At 53.5% G+C, this 19,383-nt stretch overlaps 1 protein-coding gene across 1 annotated transcript; it reads left to right on the forward strand.

The window, feature by feature from the left end:
* The first annotated feature begins 3,391 nt into the window (after window positions 1-3,391).
* CCDC92B (coiled-coil domain containing 92B) lies at window positions 3,392-11,330 on the forward strand. Its single transcript, XM_045526107.1, has 3 exons — window positions 3,392-3,536; window positions 7,709-7,756; window positions 10,741-11,330. The coding sequence occupies exons 1-3, from the start codon at window positions 3,407-3,409 to the stop codon at window positions 11,328-11,330; spliced, it is 768 nt and encodes a 255-aa protein (XP_045382063.1). The 5' UTR covers window positions 3,392-3,406.
* The last annotated feature ends 8,053 nt before the right edge of the window (window positions 11,331-19,383 follow it).

Raw genomic sequence — 19,383 nt, forward strand, 5'->3', positions numbered from 1 at the left:
CCTCACTGGCAGTGGCCATGTCTCAGTTCCTCAACAGACCATGCGAAGCACTTAGCACAAAGCTGGACACGTAGTAGGTGCGCTCGATAAATGTAAGTTATTATTACTACTTAGTTCTTTCCTGCCTCTGGGCCTTCACAGATGCTGTTCCCTGTTTGGAATACTCTTCCCTTTACTCTTCTAACTCCTACCCCTCCTTCAAGTCTGTATTAGTTTTTTTTGTTTGTTTGCTTTTGAGACAGAGTCTCACTCTGTTGCCCAGGCTAGAGTGCCGTGGCATCAGCCTAGCTCACAGCAACCTCAAACTTCTGGGCTCAAGCCATCCTCCTGCCTCAGCCTCCCATGTAGCTGGGACTACAGGCATGTGCCACCATGCCCGGCTAATTTTTCTATATATATTTTTAGCTGTCCGTATAATTTCTTTCTATTTTTAGTAGAGACGGGGTCTCACTCGTGCTCAGGCTGGTCTCGAACTCCTGAGCTCAAGCTATCCTCCCACCTCGGCCTCCCAGAGTGCTAGGATTATAGGCGTGAGCCACCACGCCCGGCCTGTATTAGTTTTTTGTTGCTGTGTAACAAATTACCATAAACTTAGTGGCTTAAACAACATAAATTTATTATTTCACAGTTTCTAAGGGCCGAAACTGGCACATTTTAGCTGGGTCCTTTACTCGTAGTTCCTTTGAATGGCTTGCCCAGTTAGGTCAGGACCACCCAGAATAACCTCCCTTTTGATAACTCAAAGTCTACTGATTGAAGACCTTAATTACATCTGTAAAGTCCCGTCACCTTTGTAAAAAACCTAATCACAGGAGTGAAACCCACCACATGAAGAGTCCCACCCCCACTGAAGTGGGAGGCACAGTACAGGAGAACCCTGACACCAGACACTGGGATTCCTGAGGACCATCTTAGAATTCTGCCTGCCACAGTGTCTCAGCCTCAAAGTCACTTCTTCAAAGAGACCTTTCCTGACCCCAAATCTAAAATAGGTCCTTTGCAAATAGAGTAAAATCTCAGAAAAATAAAATAAACTAATAAGTCCCACTCTATATTCTTCCACATTACCCTGTAGGTCTCTTCCATGGCACTTATCACAGATTATAATATATATGTATTTGTTTGTTTGACATATTATTTATTTATTTACTTACTTGTTTCTCTCTCTTCACCCCCTGAGCTCCATGAAAGCAGGGACTTTGTTGTGTTCATCACCATGTCCCCGTGCCCAGTGCAGCGCTTGGCAATAATAGACCATTGAATAAATGAATGAAAAAATGAGCAAATCAAGACAGAAATTGGCAGGGCATGGTGGCTCACGCCTGTAATCCTAGCACTCTGGGAGGCTGAGGCAGGAGGATTGCTTGAGGTCAGGAGTTTGAGATTAGCCTGAGCAAGAGTGAGACTCCGTCTCTACTAAAAATAGAAAAAAGGGAAAAGACAGAAATTAACCTTACTCGCACATTAAACTGACAGAGAAGAGGAGGAGGAAGGGATGCAGCAATTGACTGAGCCAGGTCCTGTGCTAAGTGCTTTACATTTCTCATCTCACTGAATCCTCACAGCTACCCCTAGGACTGTTACTATTCATAGTCCCATTGTATGGGGGATGGGATGCAAAGGCTCAGAGACTTTGTGCCAAAAGTCACACAGCAGGTGACTGAAAGAGCCAGGATTCAATCCCAGGACTGTTCCCTTCTCTGGATTCTAAGGACTTGGTCGGAGAACTGGGTCTGCCACCACTTACTGAGCGTATGAACTGGCACAAGTCCCTTTGGCTCTGAGTTTCTCTGTTTGTGAAGAGGGGGTGGTAATACCTACTGAAGAGCAGGGGGTAGAAGAAAGACCATGTGTTTAAAGTTCCTTGAACATCACCGATGGTCAGGAAGTGTAGCCAGTGATCGCCACAGGCCAAAAGGCCACCCCTTGCTGAAAGGAAAGGCCTGTTTGGTTGGATTAGGGGAGCCGGGGGAGTACCAGGCAAGGGGCCCAGAGAGAGGAGCCTCTGAGGATGTGAGAGTCTCAGGTTGACCTGTTTGATGTGACCCTACAAATGAAAATGTGGATGTTCAGAGACTTATATGGAAGCCAGTCTGGAGAGGACCATTTGCTGAACAGAACTGTCCCTTTGGCTAGGCGCGCACGCCTGAAATCCTGGCACTCTGGGAGGCCAAGGAGGGAGGATCACTTGAGCTCAGGAGTTCGAGACCAGCCTGAACAAGAGCGAGACCCCGTCTCTACTAAAAATAGAAAAATTATCTGGGCATGGTGGCACGTGCCTGTAGTCCCAGCTACACGGGAGGCTGAGGCAGGAGGATTGCATGAGCCCAGGAGTTTGGGTTACCGTGAGCTAGGCTGATGCCACGGCACTCTAGCCTGGGCAACAGAAACTCTGTCTTAAAAAAAACAAAACCGAAAAACTGTCCCTCTTACTGGTGTCCCCCTCCTACTTCCCAGGGAATTCCTGGGGCAGGTCCTTCAAGAGCTTAGGGAGTCCCTGGCAGAGAAGGCAGGAGCTCTGAGTCCTGGGCTGCAGTTTGCCCTCTGCCTCTACCTGTCCACGATGAAGAGACTCACTGGGGAGGGTGCACAGCCAGGAAGAGAGCTGGAGAGCCGGGCCATGATTAGGATTCAGGGGTGCACACCTTCCCATCGCATCACAGTGACCTACGTTTCCACTACGGGAGTCACTGCCTAGGTCTCCTTTTCACCCCATCCTGTTCCTCTTTTAAAAAGGGACTTGACCACCTGCCTTCAGCCCACAGAGTCAGTGTTAGTGGAACGTGCATCAGATCTTCCTCCTCTGTGACTTGGAGCAGCCCAAAGCCCTGGGGCGAAGTTGAGTCGGAGAAGCAGGGTTGACCTGGGAGGGCCGTGCTCACAGCAGTCCTGCTGCCCTGGAGCTGCCAGACTTGTGGGATGTCAGAGCTGGAAGAGACTTAGGGGTCACTTACTCCACAACTCTTTCATTTTACCCATGAGAAAATGAAGAGCCCAGAGAGGGAGAGGGCTCGCCCCAAGTCACACAGCCAGTGAAGGAGGCAGGCTGGAGCCCGAGTCATCTGTCTCTGCTGACTTGGCTGCTCTGTGTGTTTTCCTCCCTAAGAGGTAGAAGAAACCAAAGTTACATGGGAGCAGGAGAATGGGGCATTTCTCTGTGGGCCTCTGGTTCTTCATCTGTTAAATGGGAATAATTATACTTTCCTGCCAATATATCCACTTTTCGTGAAGCTCAAGTGAGTAAATAGAGGGGAAATGACAGCAGCAGAATCGTCTACCTGGTGGCAAGAGGACCCCAGCGTGGAGGAGACAATGAGGGATCTGAGGCTGGGGCAGTGCACATGCACTCCAAAGACGTGAGTTCACCTTGTCATCCTCCCCAGGTGGGGCCCAGGCCTGGGTTGCCATGGATACCGTGTCCCTGGAGCATCAGATTCAGAGCGTGCAACGCCACATCAGCTTCCTGAAAAAGGAGCAGATGGCCCTGCTGCGAGACCTGCACCTGGAAATCCTGAGGCTGCAGAAACGCTGCTCAGGTGAGGCCAGGAGGGATGCAGGGTGGGGGCGGGGCGGGGAGGGGTCACTGTTACCAACATAGTCACTGTCTATGATGTGGTGCCCACCATGAGCCACTGTGCACCTCACACCAATCCTGCCTCCTCCTTTTCTGGATGAGAAAACCGAGACTTGGGGAGGGGAGATAAAAGTTTTGGGACAGAGTGCTCCGGTTAGGTGGCAGGGGGAAGCCTGACAATTCCTGGGGATTCCTGTCCTCAAGTCACTGTTCCTGGAGCACCTCGCAGCCGTCAAGAAGCTGTCAGTCTGGTTGGGGAGACACACATACCAACAGATAACATCAAGATATGGCAGAAGATAAAGCAGGACCTCATAGTCAGGATGGTGTCCAGCTTGAGGGGCAGGTGACAAAGGAAGAGACTCAGCCTCTTGAAGACCCAGTAACGTGTAAACACACTGAGAGAAGACAGGGGAAGGGAGTGAAGAAAGCATCCCAAATGAAGGCAACAGCAAAATGCCAGGAGGTAGGAAACCCAAAGCTCATAAAAAGTTCTATTTGACTGGATAAAGCTGTGCTTAAAGGAGACTGGTGAGAAATCCAGTGGCACCAGAGTGTAGAAGACCTTGACAAATACCAGGATAGCCAAGGAGTTTGGCCTGTCCCCCTGGGTAGTGGGGAGCCACTGAAGGTTTTTGAGCAGCAGAGTGCTGCCCAATCGGCATTAAGAAACCCAGTCTGCAGTTGCATGGAAGCTGAATTGGTGGAAGAGGGAGGCAGGGAGACTAGTGGCAGAGCCGATGAATGGTCCGGGAGAGAGGTGGAGAGGGATGGGAAGGGGAGGAACAGGGGGACACAGGCTGAAGGAGAGGACTTATTGGCTACTTATTGGATTTGTGAGCAGAGCAGAGGGAGGCCCCAAAGATGCAGTGAAATCCTGGTCTCTGCTCTTGGACCTGGGGCCTCAGCTGTCTGGGGCTCTCAGAGGCTTGGCTCTGGCCCAAGTGCTCACTGAGGCCGAGTCTCTGAGTGCAGGCTTTACAGCCAGTGGCTCATAGACTGTCTCAGCTGGAAGGGCCCAACTTCTTCATTGTACCAGTGGGTAAACTGAGGCCCAGAGAGAGGCACACAATGTGTTGTTGGTAGAGTCAGGGTCAGAACCCAGAGCTCAGCCGGGTGTGGTGGCTCACGCCTGTAATCCTAGCAATTCTGGGAGGCCGAGGCGGGTGGATCATTTGAGCTCATGAGTTCGAGATCAGTCTGAGCAAGAGTGAGACCCCGTCTCTACTAAAAATAGAAAGACATGATCTAGACAGCTAAAATTATATATATAGAAAAAAATTAGCCGGGCATGGTGGCACATGCCTATAGTCCCAGCTACTCAGGAGGCTGAGGCAGAAGGATTGCTTAAGCCCAGGAGTTTGAGGTTGCTGTGAGCTAGGCTGACGCCACAGCACTCTAGCCCGGGCAACAGAGCGAGACTGTGTCTCAAAAAAAAAAAAAAAAAAGAACCCAGAGCTCTACAATGTACACTATTTAGGTGACGGGTAAATTAAAAGCCTAGACCTCCACCACACAAAAACAAAACAAACGAGAGCTGCAGACTCCCAGTCCTTCGTGCCTCTGCAGCTTTCTGCACATCCTCCCCAAGACGCTCAGACCACCACCTCCCTTCCAGCCCTGCTCATGGGAGGCTGCCCCCTGCCCAGAGGGAAGCTCTGAGGCCCAGAGGGTTTGAGTGACCCACCTGGCTTCTCACGCTGTGGCATGGACAGCCAGCAGTGCTCACTCTAAGCCGCCATGGCCTCCTGCCGTTCCATACACAGGTTCCGCTGCCACATTCCAAGGCCAGGCTCACCTCAGTCTCCCCCAAAGACCACATGGCAGCAGAGGCCAGCCCAGGGGACAGGGATGGCTCACACAGACTCACCCGTGCCAGATGCCACTTTTTCACTGCAGTAACAGTAAAGGAAAATGGAGAACTCTGAGGACCTGTGGTCCCTCCACTCAGGAGATAGGCCAGATCCCAAAAAAGTGTAACTGACAGGAGCAGAGGGCCCTTGGCCCACACTGCCCTTCTCAGATGTGTGTGGGCCTGCAGCCTCTTGGTTATCGATTAAGGAGGTAAAAATAACTCTGGGCTGGGCTGGAGCAGCCACTGTTGGGGCTGAGATGGCCGAATAAGGCCCTCTCTCCAAGGGGGAGGTGGCAGGAGGAGAAGGGAGAGAAACAAAGGAGGAGATAAGGGGAAGACAATTAGGGAGGGACCCAGGGGCTGGGAGGAGGGGGGTCGAGGAGGGGGCTGGTGAAGGAGCCCTGTGGACAGGCTGCCTGGGGCGGCTGAAGATGGGTGAGGACTCAGAATGAAGGGCTCCAGAGGTGGGTGGGTGTGTCCTAGGGTGGGGGACATACAAGAACTACTTCCACGTCTTCAGCACCAACACAGCCCTGGGCTGAGCCCTCTGTTCATTTTCTCTCACTTAACCCTGGCAACAGCCCCTTGTAAGGGAGGTGCTATTTTGTTCCCATTTTCCAGATGAAAAAACCGGGGCTCAGAAAGGTGCCATTACTGCCCCAAGGTCACACAGTGTGTCTGACCTCTCAGCATGCTCATGTAGACCACAGAGACTCTGGCCAGAAGATGGGCAGGGACATTTTCCAGTTGGGGGAATGGAGCCCAGCTGGGATTCTGTCTCCCCCCCCCACCCCCAAATCCGGTGGTGAAGGGCTGAAGGGAAACCAGCCCACAGCGAGTTAGTGGCAGGCCGAGGTCTCCCCACTCCCGAGTCTCTGAACCTTGTCCAGGGTCCCTTGGGCTCCATCACAAGGCCTTGAAGGAGGGCCAAGTTGGTCCCAGGAATCCCTGGTGGGTGGAGGCATGAGAGTCCTCCCAGGGGCCCCAGGAAAGAGGTTCAGGCTCCGGTCACAGCAGAAGGCCCAGGCATCCTGGGCTCTCTGTCTCCTAGTAACAGTTGGCCTCCGCAGAGAAGGCACCTCCCGAAAAGCCTCTAGAAGAACCCAGTGAGGGCAGTGAGAAGGAGCAGGCAGAGGGGCCACAAGGCTCTGTAGGCACTGCGGGGTGATAGCCCAGAGATGTGCTACCTTCCCCGACCCTAGGTTCACACCTTCTCCCTTTGGGCACCAGACTTTGTCCCCACAGGTACACACAGGTGCTCTTGAGTGGGTCTCCTCCATCTCAGGCAGCTGTGGCTTCTGGCTCCCTTCTGCCCAGTTCCCAGTTCTTGAGCTCTGGTGGAGTTGGGGGAATCGGATGGGGCTGGAAAAATCATCAATTTCAGCTGGGCTGAGATGGGGCATTTTGGGCACTTAGGAATAGGGACCAAGAGGACAGGCAGGCAGAGGGGTGATGGCTGGGCCGCCAGCACCTAGGAGGAAGCTGCTCCTGCTCCAGTGGCCTTGGGCGGCTCCTTGGCTGCCCCCGCCCCACCCACTCAGTATCAATCCCAGCCCCGCTGCAGAGCTCCCATCACTAGGTGGCGCTGTCCTCCCTGAACCCCACCAGCCCTTTCCTGCCATGGGGAATATGGCAGAACTGGGGCTTGGGAAGGGGCCTTGCTGATGTTCTGATATAAGATAGGCACAGCAGTACGGGCTGTTAAAATAGTGAAACGCATGTGTCCAGATTGGTAAGTGGCCGCTGCCCTGAGCCCACGTCCAATTCCCCCAGTGCTGGGGGCAGCTCTGGACATTCCAGCCCTGCTCAGCAAGGGTCCTCCAGAACTGCTCTGATTGGTTGGCATATCACCCCTAGGAAGGGGCACATGCTCCCCCAGCCCCGAAACAAGACAGGCTCCTCAGTCCCACAGCGGTTGAACCTCAAACCCGGGCTCAAAGCTCATTCTGGAAAGATCTCTGAGCTTAGAATCAAGCCAGTCAGACCCAGACTGTGCCTCGGGTACATCTCTTCATCTCTTCACTTTACTGGGCTGCAGTAAAACAGGCATAGGGGGTGGTTTAGACAGTTCCTAAGGAGCCTTATTGAGCCAGGTGCAGTAACACATGCCTGAAGGCTCAGCTACTCAGAAGGCTGAGGTGGAAGGATCCCTTGAGCCCAGGAGTTCAAGCCTAGCCTGGGCAACAGAGCAAAACCTATCTCTAAAAAAGGATCCTTATTGCCCCACATAAAAAAAAAAAAAAAAAAAAAAAACTGCCTTTTCCTTTCTCTTCCTTCAGAACTGACCCATGACCTGGAGATGAGAGAGGCCCAATCTCACCAGCAAGGTAAGAGAAGGGACTGCCGGTAGGGAAGTGCCATGGGGCCCAACAGGTAGAGTTTTCCCGAACCCCTAATAGTACACAAGCCTTCTCTGTCCCCAGCCTAGACTTGGAGACAGCCACACCTTGGCTTGGTGAGTAGAACACAGGATGTCAGCCCCACTTGCCCATGCAGCAGGATCACCTTGTGCAGTGAACAGCCTGCACCACCACACATAGTACCCTGAAACTATGTCTGTCCAAGGTGGGGAAGGGAAAACAGGAAGGAGATAGCTATGTTTTACTTTCACCTGGCCCAGGTGAAGTAATTACTTGCTGTGACCCACTTCCCCAGTCCTTCCCATCCTTGCACAAGGATCACACGGTCAGTATCCACACCCTCTAGTGTCAAGGGTGAATGTCAAGATGCAACACGATGGCAGAATGGGGTCCTTGACTTCAAGAAACTTTGTCTAGGCTGGGCGCGGTGGCTCACACTTGTAATCCTAGCACTCTGGGAGGCCGAGGCAGGCGGATTGTTTGAGCTCAGGAGTTCGAGACCAGCCTGAGCAAGACCCCCATCTCTACTTAAAATAGAAAGAAATTATATGGACAGCTAAAAATATATATAGAAAAATTAGCCGGGCATGGTGGCACATGCGTGTAGTCCCAGCTACATGGGAGGCTGAGGCAGGGGGATGGCTTGAGCCCAGAAGTTTGAGGTTGCTGTGAGCTAGGCTGATGCCATGGCACTCTAGCCTGGGCAACAGAGTGAGACTCTGTCTCAAGAAAAAAAAAAAGAAAAAGAAACTTTGTCTAGATGAGGAGAAAAGAGACACACACATATCAGCAAATCCTGCATTTGACAAAAAGATGACTTCTTGCTGTTGTAGCAATTTCACTAAAATATTTGTTTACAGTATATTACTTCACCGATAAAATGGGGGGATAGGGAAAAGATGTTCAATGGGTATAGACTTTTAGTTTTGCAAGATGTAAAAGTTCTAGAGCTCTGTTGCACACCAACATGGATATACTTAACAATACTGAACTGTACACTTAAAAATGGTTATGATTGGCTAGTTGTGGTGGTGGCTCACGCCTGTAATCCGAGCACTTTGAGAGGCCAAGGCGGGAGGATCACTTGAGGCTAGGAGTTCAAGACTAGCCTGAGCAACAGTGAGACCAGTCTCTACAAAAAAATAGTCCCAGGTACTCTAGAGGCTGAGGCAGGAGGATCACTTGAGATCAGGAGTAGGAGGTTGCAGTGAGCTATGATGATGCCATTGCACTCCACCCTGGGCAACAGAATGAGACCCTATCTCAAAAAAAAAAAAAAGTTACGATGGCAAATTTTGTTATGTGTTTTTTACCACAATTAAGATTTTTTAAAATGGTGGGGAGGATTGCACTGTTGAGATCTTAATCACCAGCTTATAGGATCTCTGAGAACTGGAACTGGATGTTACCCATTGCCTCTGAACTGCAGGGCACATTACCTAACGTGGAGGGATTCAGTAACTGCTTAATTAAAAATGAATCACAAAAATAATCTTTCTTGGCCAGACGAGTTCTTAAGAATGGACCCCCTCCATATTGGTGTGTTGCTTATAGCTGGAGAGCTACATGACCAAGAGTTGGGGATAGGGAAGGCTGGAAGTTTAAGTTAAGATGTTAGGAGCCCTACACATTGCTTTATGTATTCGTGCATGAAGATCAGCTAGGGATCATCTAAACAATTACGGACTTGGACTAATTCTACCCACTTCTTTATATGGCAACCATGAGCAACCTCTTGGTGCCTGAGTGCTTGGAGAAAGGCAGCACACATCCCAGATACCAGATAAGGGCAGTTCTGTGACAACAGCAGCTTTCACCCCACCTACTGTCCTTCCTCTGAACGGGCTTTGGGGGTCATCTGAGCTCAAGTCACTTCCCCAGTGTCCTGGTTTTTATATTTTCTCTCAGTGGGCTTGAGAACTCTTTTTCCTCCTATCACTTGGTGATGTTTATGTCCCTTCCAGGGTCACCTTTTGCCACTTTCAGCTACCTATACCACATCCCAGGATATGGTCCTGCTGAGATGGAGCTTAGGATCCATGAGGCAGGGGTCCTCGCCTCTGGCTGTACCTTAGAATCACCTGGGAAGATTGAAGCAATGCTAGTTCCCAGGTCCAACCCCAAAGATTCTGATTCTAATTCAGTTGGTAGGGCCTAGGAAACAGGATTTTTTAAAGCTCTCCATGTATATCCAACGTGTATCCAGGGTTGAAACCTGCTCAGTGGCAAAGGCAGACAGTAACAAATAAACAAAAAATTACAAAATGTGATAAATGTTCTATGAAAGAAACGAGGACATTGACTCCCCCTTCCTGTGCACACTCCCAACTCTGTCAGTCCCTTGCGCTTGGCATGGCTTCCTGCCACAGGCTTCTACACAAGCTGTTCCCTCTGTCTGAAGCGTCCTTCTCTCCCCTCCTCCCTACTTAACTCCTACTCATCCTTCAGATCCTAGCCCAGGTGTCTGTCTCTTCTGCTGGGAAGCCTTCCATTCTCTGGTTACAGTCATAGCATTGATTTACTTCTTCCCGGCACATGTCACAGTTGCAATCTCACATTTATTTGTGATTATTTACTATCCCTCTCCCACTGCGCTTTAAGCTCCATGGGGACCGTTTTATTATCCACCATTTCCCCAGTGCCTAACACAGTGCATAGTCAGGCCTCAGCAAATTGTGGAATGAACAAAGGGTCAGGGAAGGGTTTGCATTTAAGCTGAACCCTGAAGAACTAGAGAGGCCAAGCGGAGGGTAGGATAGGTGCCAGGGCCCAGAGGAAGAACAAGGAAGGCCCCACGCAGCCGATGCGTGGGCGGTGACCGGGAGCGCAGTGGAACGTGTCTGTGGCGGGGTGGGCAGGAGCAGGGCTTTGCTATGAGGCCGGCTGAGCTGTGCAGGTTCTGTTCTAAGCCAGGCGGACCATCACCTCGCGCCTCTGTGTCCCCTTTCTAGAGGCGGCGTCCCGGGAGCTGGAGAGCAAGTGCCGCGCGCTGGAGTCGCAGCTGGCGGCGCGGGCCTCGGCCAACGCCGAGCTGCGGCGGGAGGTGGCGCAGCGCGAGGCGCTAGTGTCGGCGCTGCGCTGCAGCCTGCGCACCGAGGAGCGCCGCTTCCTGGAGGAGCTGCGTCGCCGCAGCCACCGCGCCACGGTGCTGGGCACCGAGCTGCAGAAGCACACCGAGGCGGCCGCCTACCTCTCCTGCCAGCTGCACGCGGCGCGCCAGAGACTGCAGGCCCCGCGCCCGGGCCCCGGCGCCGCCGCCGAGCCCCGACCCCGCCGGCGCGCGCAGCGAGCCCGCCGCCCGCCCGCCGAGGCCGCCGCCAAGGGCCCAGGCCGGGACTGGGCCGCCTGGGACCGCGCGGCCGGCGCCCTGGACGACGCCGACCCCATGCCCGACCCCGCGCTCTTCCTTTACCCGCGGAGGCCCCCGCGGCCCTGCGGCCGCAGCCAGCGCCAGCCGCCTCCCCAGGACCCCCCGGACCAAGCCGGCCCGCAGCCCGCGCCCTGCCGGAGCCCCCCGGCCGCGCCCGGGGACCCGGAGTAGGCACGGGAGTGGCGGGGGTCGTGCGGGAAGGCTTGCTGGGGCCCAGCTTCGGCCCCGCAGGCAGGTCCGGGGGGGGGGCTGAGGGCAAGCGCCCCTCCTCCGGGGAGAAGGCCGAAGCGGCCCCAGCTCCCCCACCCGCCCCAGCCGCCCTCGCCTTTTTTATTTCCCGACGTTTCCAAGCTTCGAGCTCTCCTCTCCCGCGAGGGAGCGCCTCTGCGGGGCTGAGCGATTGCACCTGTCTTGTGGAGAGGACTCGCATTACCGATCCTTATCTGGTCCCCACCCTGCCACCGGGAGGGGAGAGGGCAGGGGTCACGCCCTGCCCTGGGAAAGCTGACAATCCTTAGGGGGTTGGGGGGAGGCTGGGCTGGCCTAGGAAACGGACGCAGAGTGGCACTTGGCACCCCTAGGCCTTCCAGCCCCTCTCTGGCCTCCCCCAGCCCCGCGCGGACGGCCTTCCCGCCGAGCCTTCTTCCTCCAAGGAGAGGCTCAGGCTAGGGGAGGGGCCTTTTACTCGGAAGCCGTGTCCCCCACCCATACCCCATTAATAGGTCCTTGCAGGTGAGCACCGAACACTTTAGAAGACGCGTCCTCCCAGAGCCTCTGGTGGGGAAAGTGCGGCCTGACGGAAGTTTAACGGAAGATAGACTCCATAGACCCTTAGAGAAGATTCCAGAAGGGGATTGGTGGCAGAACCTGGTCTAGAGCGGTCTCCAGCTGAGTTCTGCCACCTTAGGTGTGCGGGAGACTGGGCGCTGCACTGGGGAAGCAGGTGGAGCAGAGAGGAGCTGCCGGGTCAGGCTTGTGGAAGGGCAGAAAGTGCCTTTCCCTCAGGAGGCGGCCGGGAGCCAGGAGGCTGCCCCAGGAGTTTTCCTGAGGCTGTTTATTGGTGCTAATTTTGCCCAGCTTCCTAATCGGCTGGCTGCACCCAGAGGTGAGAAGAAGGAGGGCCCGGTTTCTTGGAAGTGGCAGCTATTGACAGAGGTTTGGGTTTGCTGGGGGTTAAGGTGGGCGCATAGGTTAGTCCCCAGCCTGGCCCCCATCCAGGGATGTCCCCGAGCATGTCAGAACCTGGCAGAGGTGGGGTTCTCCTGCCCTGTCCAGGTTGGGGAGTGGTGTAATGGGGAGTGGGACACCCCACCTCCTAAGTCCCTTTGTCCCCAGCCCCCTTCCCACGACAGGGAAGAGGTGCAGTTTCAGTTCAGCTCCCTACTCCCACCCAAGCCCAGCCTAGAAAGAAACACGACCCCTAGAGCCGCCCTGCCATCCCTCCTGTGTTGGTCCTGCATCGAGTCCTAAGTGCCTGTGAGGTCTTCTAGGGGCTGCCAGGGAGGAGGGGGTGGGGGCAGGGAGAGGCCTTTACCTCACTCACAGCCACCCCATCCCTGGCAAGTCCCTCCCTGGCTGAGGCCGCACGTTCTTTGTGTCACCCAGGGGTCTGGGAGGTGAGCAGAGTCAAGCTCTAGGGGTGACAAGCTCTCCTCCCATCCCGGCCCCCACGAAGGAGAGGTGGAAATCCCCAATCACGTTCTCTTTGGCTCCCCCTGTTGGAGGGGGTAGGAAATTGGCAAGATGTGGAACCCAATGAGCACACTCCCCGCCCAATCAGTCATGCAGCCCCTCCCAGCTGACCCCCCTGGGGACTGCTGAGACCGCTGAGCAATAACCAGGCCTGGTCTGGGGTGTCGAGCTCCTGGGATCCAGATGGCTGAGGTGGGGGCACCCTTGGGACAGACAGTGCTCTCCAGTCTAACTTGGGCCACGATGGTGGCCTGGGGTCCTTGCTCTGCCTGCCCTTGCCTCTAACCCCCACCTGTCTCTGTGGTTGTGCCTGTGCCATCTCTTCCCCCCCCCCCGAGTGTGCGTGACTCACTGTACCCCTATTCTGTCACCCTACCTTTCAGAACCTATCTGTGTGGGTTGGGGAGGCCTCGCTCCTCTCTCTTGGAGGTGCCCAGAGGACTGTGGGAAGGAGGGAAAAAGTCTCGTTCCAGAGGAGCCCCCACAGACCCTCATCTCTCACAACCACACTTTTGGGGTGAACAGGGTGACTGTCACATTGATTCTTCTGCAGAGATGGTGAAGTACTTTATCTGCCCACCCACCCACTGAAAGCCATAGCTCCGTCCGCCTGGCCGCCCCCCAGCTCTATAGCAATAGCCCTCTTCCCCTTCCCTCCTAGGTACCCAGGGTGTCCAGCTGGGGGTCCTCTGGTGGCCTGCCTGCCTCCTAATTCCTGTCCCTCTTCCAGCAATCAAAGATAATGACACTTAATTGTTTGTGGGGTGCTTGGAGATCCCCCAGATGAAAGTTCTGAGTGCTGGGGCGGCTGACTCACTGAGTCGCAGCCAGGGTGTTGGGGGCACTGAGTCGCAGCCAGGGTGTTGGGGGTGCCTGGGAAAGGAAATAAGGCAACCTGGGGGAGGGGCCAAGGCAGATACAGGGTTCCAATTTTCACAGAAATTCCCCTTCCCCCACCCTCGCCTGGAAATAATTAATCCCCCACCTTCCTGCCCTGAGTTTGGAGCAGAACTCATGGGGCAGCATGATGGGATTTGGGAGCTGGTGTTGGTGGCCTGCCCTTGGCCTCAGGGGCCCAAAACTTCTCAGCCTCAGGGCCCGAGACAGGCCTCACCCTCCCTGGGCCTGGCTTGAGGGGCCAAAGGAAACCTTCCCACCGCCAGCCCCTGGAATGTCTGGGTGACTAAGAAGGGAAAGGTTTGTTTTTTGCTCCCCTCTTCTCTGCTGCACGAATCCTCCTGGGAGAGGGGGAGTGTGGACAGGGACACTCAGGGTCCCTAGGGGGAGCTCCTGCCACACCTCAAGTGTGGGCAGATCCAGGAAGCAGAGCTGCAGGTGTGGACCCCTCCCTGTCCTAGACGCCAGCCAGGAACCACGGGCAATGCAGTGTGAGGCTCTGTACCCCTGCCCCCATATCCCACCCACAGCGACCTGCAGACCAGGGCCAAAACGGGGTAGCCCTTCCCCCATACAAGCAGCAGGATAGAGTCCTCCCTGGTGGAGAGGAAGGAGGCCAAGAGGGTGGAGTGGCATCTCCTCAGTGGGGAGAGCCAGGGTCTGAGCACCCTCTCCTGGACCTGCCGACCTCGAATGGTAGGATGCAAGGGGTGGGGGGCTTCAGACCGCCTGGCTAGAGCCCCGTGAGCAGGGCGGAGGGATCCTGCTCCCAAATCTCTGTTGGCTGTGCTTTTTAATCTAATGCTTTTCAGAGTGTATTCACTCACCCACCGAAATAGAGCCCTGTGCTTTAGGGGTGACTGTCATATGCCTTATTCTTAATAAAAATCTGAAAAACATGCAAGTCAGATCTCTTCCCATGGGCACTCCACCACACTGCCCCTCTTCCTGCAGATATGGGGAGAGGATGTCAAGGAGATAGGAGAGTGAGACTGGGAGCTGGGACTCTGGGGTCCCGTCAGTAGATATTCCTCAGATCGGGCATAAGGTGCTCATCTGAGGTGTCCTGGCGCTCAGCCTAGCCCTAACCCTTCATGCCACCCCAATCCAAGTGAACGAAGAAATCTTAGATGGGAGGCCCCTGACTAGGGTTGAGAAGGGAAGATCGGAAGAGCCCCATGTCTGGAATTGCCCATTGTTCTGGCCCAGAAGAAATCTGGGGATTCTGGTAACTTGTTCCCACTTCCATCTGGTCCAGCTGCATTCTTGGAGATGAGCCCTCTTCTTATCCTCCACTAATGAAGGTGGGTTATCCTGGGACTGCAGCGCCGGGGGCTCAGCACACCCAGCGCCCACAAGAACTTGAGCTCGTATGTTTTCAATGTAGGTCTATGTTGTGGATGACTCTGGGAGAAAAGAGCAGCAGCTCTGTGTTCGAAGGATGCAGGGGACATAGTGGTTTTGCCTGCAACCCTTCTGATAACAGGACCCATCTCTTGCTTTTGGGGAACTGCTCCCCACCCATCTCAATCCATGTGTTGGGAGGCCTGACCCCACCCATGTAACCCAGGCAAAGGAGGTCACACCGCTTGGGTTGAAGATGGGCACGTGACTCAGTCTGAGCCAGTGAGAGTCTATCGTAGGCCTTTTCCTGGAACCATTCATTCAACCTCCCATGTTAGGTGCCTGTTTCGTTCAGCAGTGAACAAAACAGGAGTATTGAGAAGGACAAATTCTTGGGTGGCTAAAATGGCAGAATATCAGCTTGGAGATCTGGCAGGTCATTTGCCACCATAAGGGGTAAGGGTGCCTGAACATGAAGCTACCATAAAAGAAGCAGAACCAGAAGAGATGGAGACAATTCCAGAGAATTAGGTCACCTGGATCCAGCTATGCCTGAACCCCACATACCCCCTCCCCTTTTCTGTTACACAGATCAATAAATACCCTCCCCTTCCTACACTTAGATTTTTAAGTAGACAATATTAATTTGTGCCTTTTTCCCTAATTTTTATTTTGAACTCAGTTTCTTGCTCCAGCCTCTGGGACTCAGGTTTTGGCCCAGGATGGGCCATGACTAGGGCCTGTAGCAAGCCAGAAGTATGCTCCAGGCCTCTACTTGTTCCTAGCCTTTTATCTCCTGAGGCAGCTTGAGGACTGAAGGCCCAGCCCTGGATAAACATCTGTCTAAGACTCTTGAGTCCCATGTACAATTTGAGAAAAGGTAGGTTGGGTGTGGTGGTTCATGCCTGTAATTCTAGCACTTTGGGAGGCCGAGGTGGAAGGATTGCTTGAGCCCAGGAGTTCAAAGTTGCAGTGAGCTATGATGACACCACTCACTGCACTCTAGCTCAGGCAACAGAGGGAGACCCTGTCTCAAAAGAAAAAAAAAAGAGAAAGATGAGATTGACCTTAGGGTCCCCCACACAGAGCCCTGGGGATGCTTGACTGAACCCAGCCCTGAGTCACAGTTGGGGGTGGGGGGAGATGTGGAATGTCAGCATCAGATAACTCTGAGATCATCTGTGCTAACTTCTCCTTTTACACATGGGGAGACTGAGGCCTGGGACATCTTGCTGGCTGTCATCCCTTCTTTCCTGACACTTCTGCCCACACAGGTTTGGGGTTGAGAGAGGTGGAGCATTTCCTATCTGTGGGTTCCAGAGTCAGACCAAGGAAGTAGGGGACTCCTTCCTGCAGTTCCAGGGTCTTGGGTTCCTGCCCCACCTCTCCAGCCCCCTGGGGAACTCTAAAAAGGAGGGAGGAGTAGGAATGCCCAGCTGAGTGGGTGTATTCATCATAACAATAATTAGGGATGTGGGAGGCTTTGAGCAGGCTAATTATGCAGGCTAGGTCTCTAGAGAAACTTCCCTTCCTACTTACTTAGTATCTTTACACAGGGACTCTAAAGATGGGGAAACTGAGGTGCTCAGGAGTGCCACGCAGGCAACACTGGGGGTGGGTGGTGTGCAACAGGAGCCTTCTAGGGAAAGGATCCACTGAAAGGAAGGTGCAAATTCTAACACTGCTGGGACCGGACTGGGCCCATGGACAGACTGGTCACCAGCCCTGGTGCTGAGCACTAGGCACTCAGACACTGACCATGAGGAGGACAGGGAGAGGTGCCTCTGCTGGGCAGGCTGGTGGTCTCAGCCAGGCATTATGGAAATGGTCTGAAATTCTGGATACAAAGGTTGAAGCAGACGGCACACAAAGGGAATATCTGCAGGGAGAGCTCAGATATTATCAACAATGGTGGGGGTCAAATGTGCTCCCCTCCAGCGTCCTGTGGAGCCCTCAGAAGGATTGCTTGGCTCCTGACACCTGGACTATCCACTCAATCAACACATGCATTAAGCACCGACCAGGCAGCAGGCTCCGGGAAGATGCTGGGGATACCCAGGTCAATAAGATATGGTATGTGCCTTCTAGTCCCCTGGCTCAGCGACTAGACTCCTCACCCAAGACCCAAACATCCCAGTTTGGGCAAGACAGTCTCACTTTATACCTGTTGTCACAGTTTCATTGTTAATAGTGTCCACTTTCGCTCTCAAAAGTGTCCTGGTTTGGATGATAAACTATATGGTCACCTTAACCACAGCCAATGTTATAGGCAGTGGTGGAAATAGTTGGTGAAAGTGGGAGTAGCTCCTGTTAAGACTATGATGAAAAGAGCTTGGTGCAGGTAGCGGGAAAGCAAGAATCGATCTGCTTAGTACGTGATCAGAGGTCAGACCACCAGACTATGAAGAAGGTGGTCAGAGGATGATGCTAAAAAATTTTTATGTGTCTGTTTCTCCAGCCACAGGCTTGCTGCCCTCCCCACCCACCTGCTACCCTCACATTAAAACTGAGCCCAGGAGTTAGAGGCTGCAGTGAGCTATGATTGAACCACTGCGTTCAGCCTGGGTGACAGAACGAGACTTCATCTCTTTTTTGTTTTTCGAGAGTCTCACTCTATTGACCCAGGTAGAGTGCAGTGGCATCATCAGACCTCACTGCAACCTCAAACTCCCGGGCTCAAGGGATTCTCCTGCCTCAGCCTCCCAAGTAGTTGGGAATACAGGCCCATGCCACAATGCCCGGCTAATTTTTCTATTTTTAGTAGAGACAGGGTCTTGCTCTTTCTCAGGCTGGTCTCAAACTCCTGAGCTCAAGGGATGCTCCCACCTCGGCCTCCCAGAATGCTAGGATTATAGGTGTGAGCCATCTCGACTGGCTGAGACCATGTCTCATAAATAAATAAATAAATAAATAAACTTTCTCATCTTTCAAAACTTAGTTTAGAGCAGCCTCTTCCCTGAAGCCCTTCCTGACTGCCTCCACTGAACCCTCAGAACCTTGTTTAAGGCCCTTTTTTTTGCAGCCATGGTCATGAAGTTGCTGTGCACATCTCACTTCATCCACCAGATTGAAACCTCCAGGCAGGGACTGGGCCTGGTTCATCTCTGATCTTCCTGCAGCACTGAGCTCTTGCAATCTGTGCTTGAAAGACTGAGTGAACCACAGCTGAGTGAGTGTTTTCCACTTTGTGAAGTGCTTTGATGACCACCATCTCCTCCCAACAGCTAGGTGAGGCTAAAGAGATGGGTATTTTTAACTGACACAGGAAACACCTGAGGTTCAGTGGGGTGAAAATCAAGTGATTCTCTCAAGGTCACAGGAAGATACAAGATAGAGGTTGAAGATTTCCAATCCAATTCAGTGTTAGGTTCGTGTGTCACGCTGCCTGCCTGCTTTCCACCTACATCCAGTATTCAGGTCTTGTTCTTATCTCTAGCCTTCCTGTGCAAGAGTTGTAACTCATCTCCCTCTAGTCCAGCTCAGTCCCCCTTACCCACACTACACAGCAGCTGGGGGGTCATTCTGAGAGACGAATCTTATCACTTCTCGCCTCCCTTCCTCCTGCTTAAATGCTGATAGTCCTTCACTGGCTCTCCTCACCACCTGCACTCCAGGACAAGGTCTACTTTCCTTTGCAAGTTACACAAGGCCCTAAGGTAGGGTAGGGTTCTCCCAGCCCACCTCTGCAGCTTCAGCTTCTCAATTATCATTCGATCCTGGCAGATGTCAGGAATCTGCCTTAAATACTCCAAGGGCCTCCACACCACACTTCCTCTGCCTGGAGAACGTCAACTCACTGGCAAGACCTGGTTCAAATGTCACCTCTGCAGCACTCTCTGACCTCACTCCTCAGTCCCCACCAAGCCCCAAACAACTGAAAACTATGAACTACTGTGAAGTGTCCTAGCTGTGGATTTAGTCAGACCCAGCTCTACATCTTGTTATCCCTATAACCTTGATCTCAGCTTCTTCCACTGCAAAATGAGGATACCAGGCTGGAAATGAGGACCCATCTGGTGGACGGTGTCGAGGACGCTGGTAAGGAGGAGCCCTCCGTGGCTCAGGACAAAGTTTGTTGGGTCCACTTCTGACACTTTATCCCCCTGAGCCATTCCCCACCCCGTCGCCTCAGGTGACCACTTTGCCCTAGGCTGCCCTCCACCCCCTCCTCAATAATCCAGACACACCCCAGCTCCACCCATTCAACTGGAAACCACCGGCTTGGTGAGGAGTGCCCTGAGGGCCACGCTAACAATGCAGATTGGAAACCGTGTTCGTTTGCTAGATCTGC

Source organism: Lemur catta, chromosome 15 (genome assembly GCF_020740605.2).
Source record: "Lemur catta isolate mLemCat1 chromosome 15, mLemCat1.pri, whole genome shotgun sequence".
NCBI classification, from domain to species: Eukaryota; Metazoa; Chordata; class Mammalia; order Primates; family Lemuridae; genus Lemur; species Lemur catta.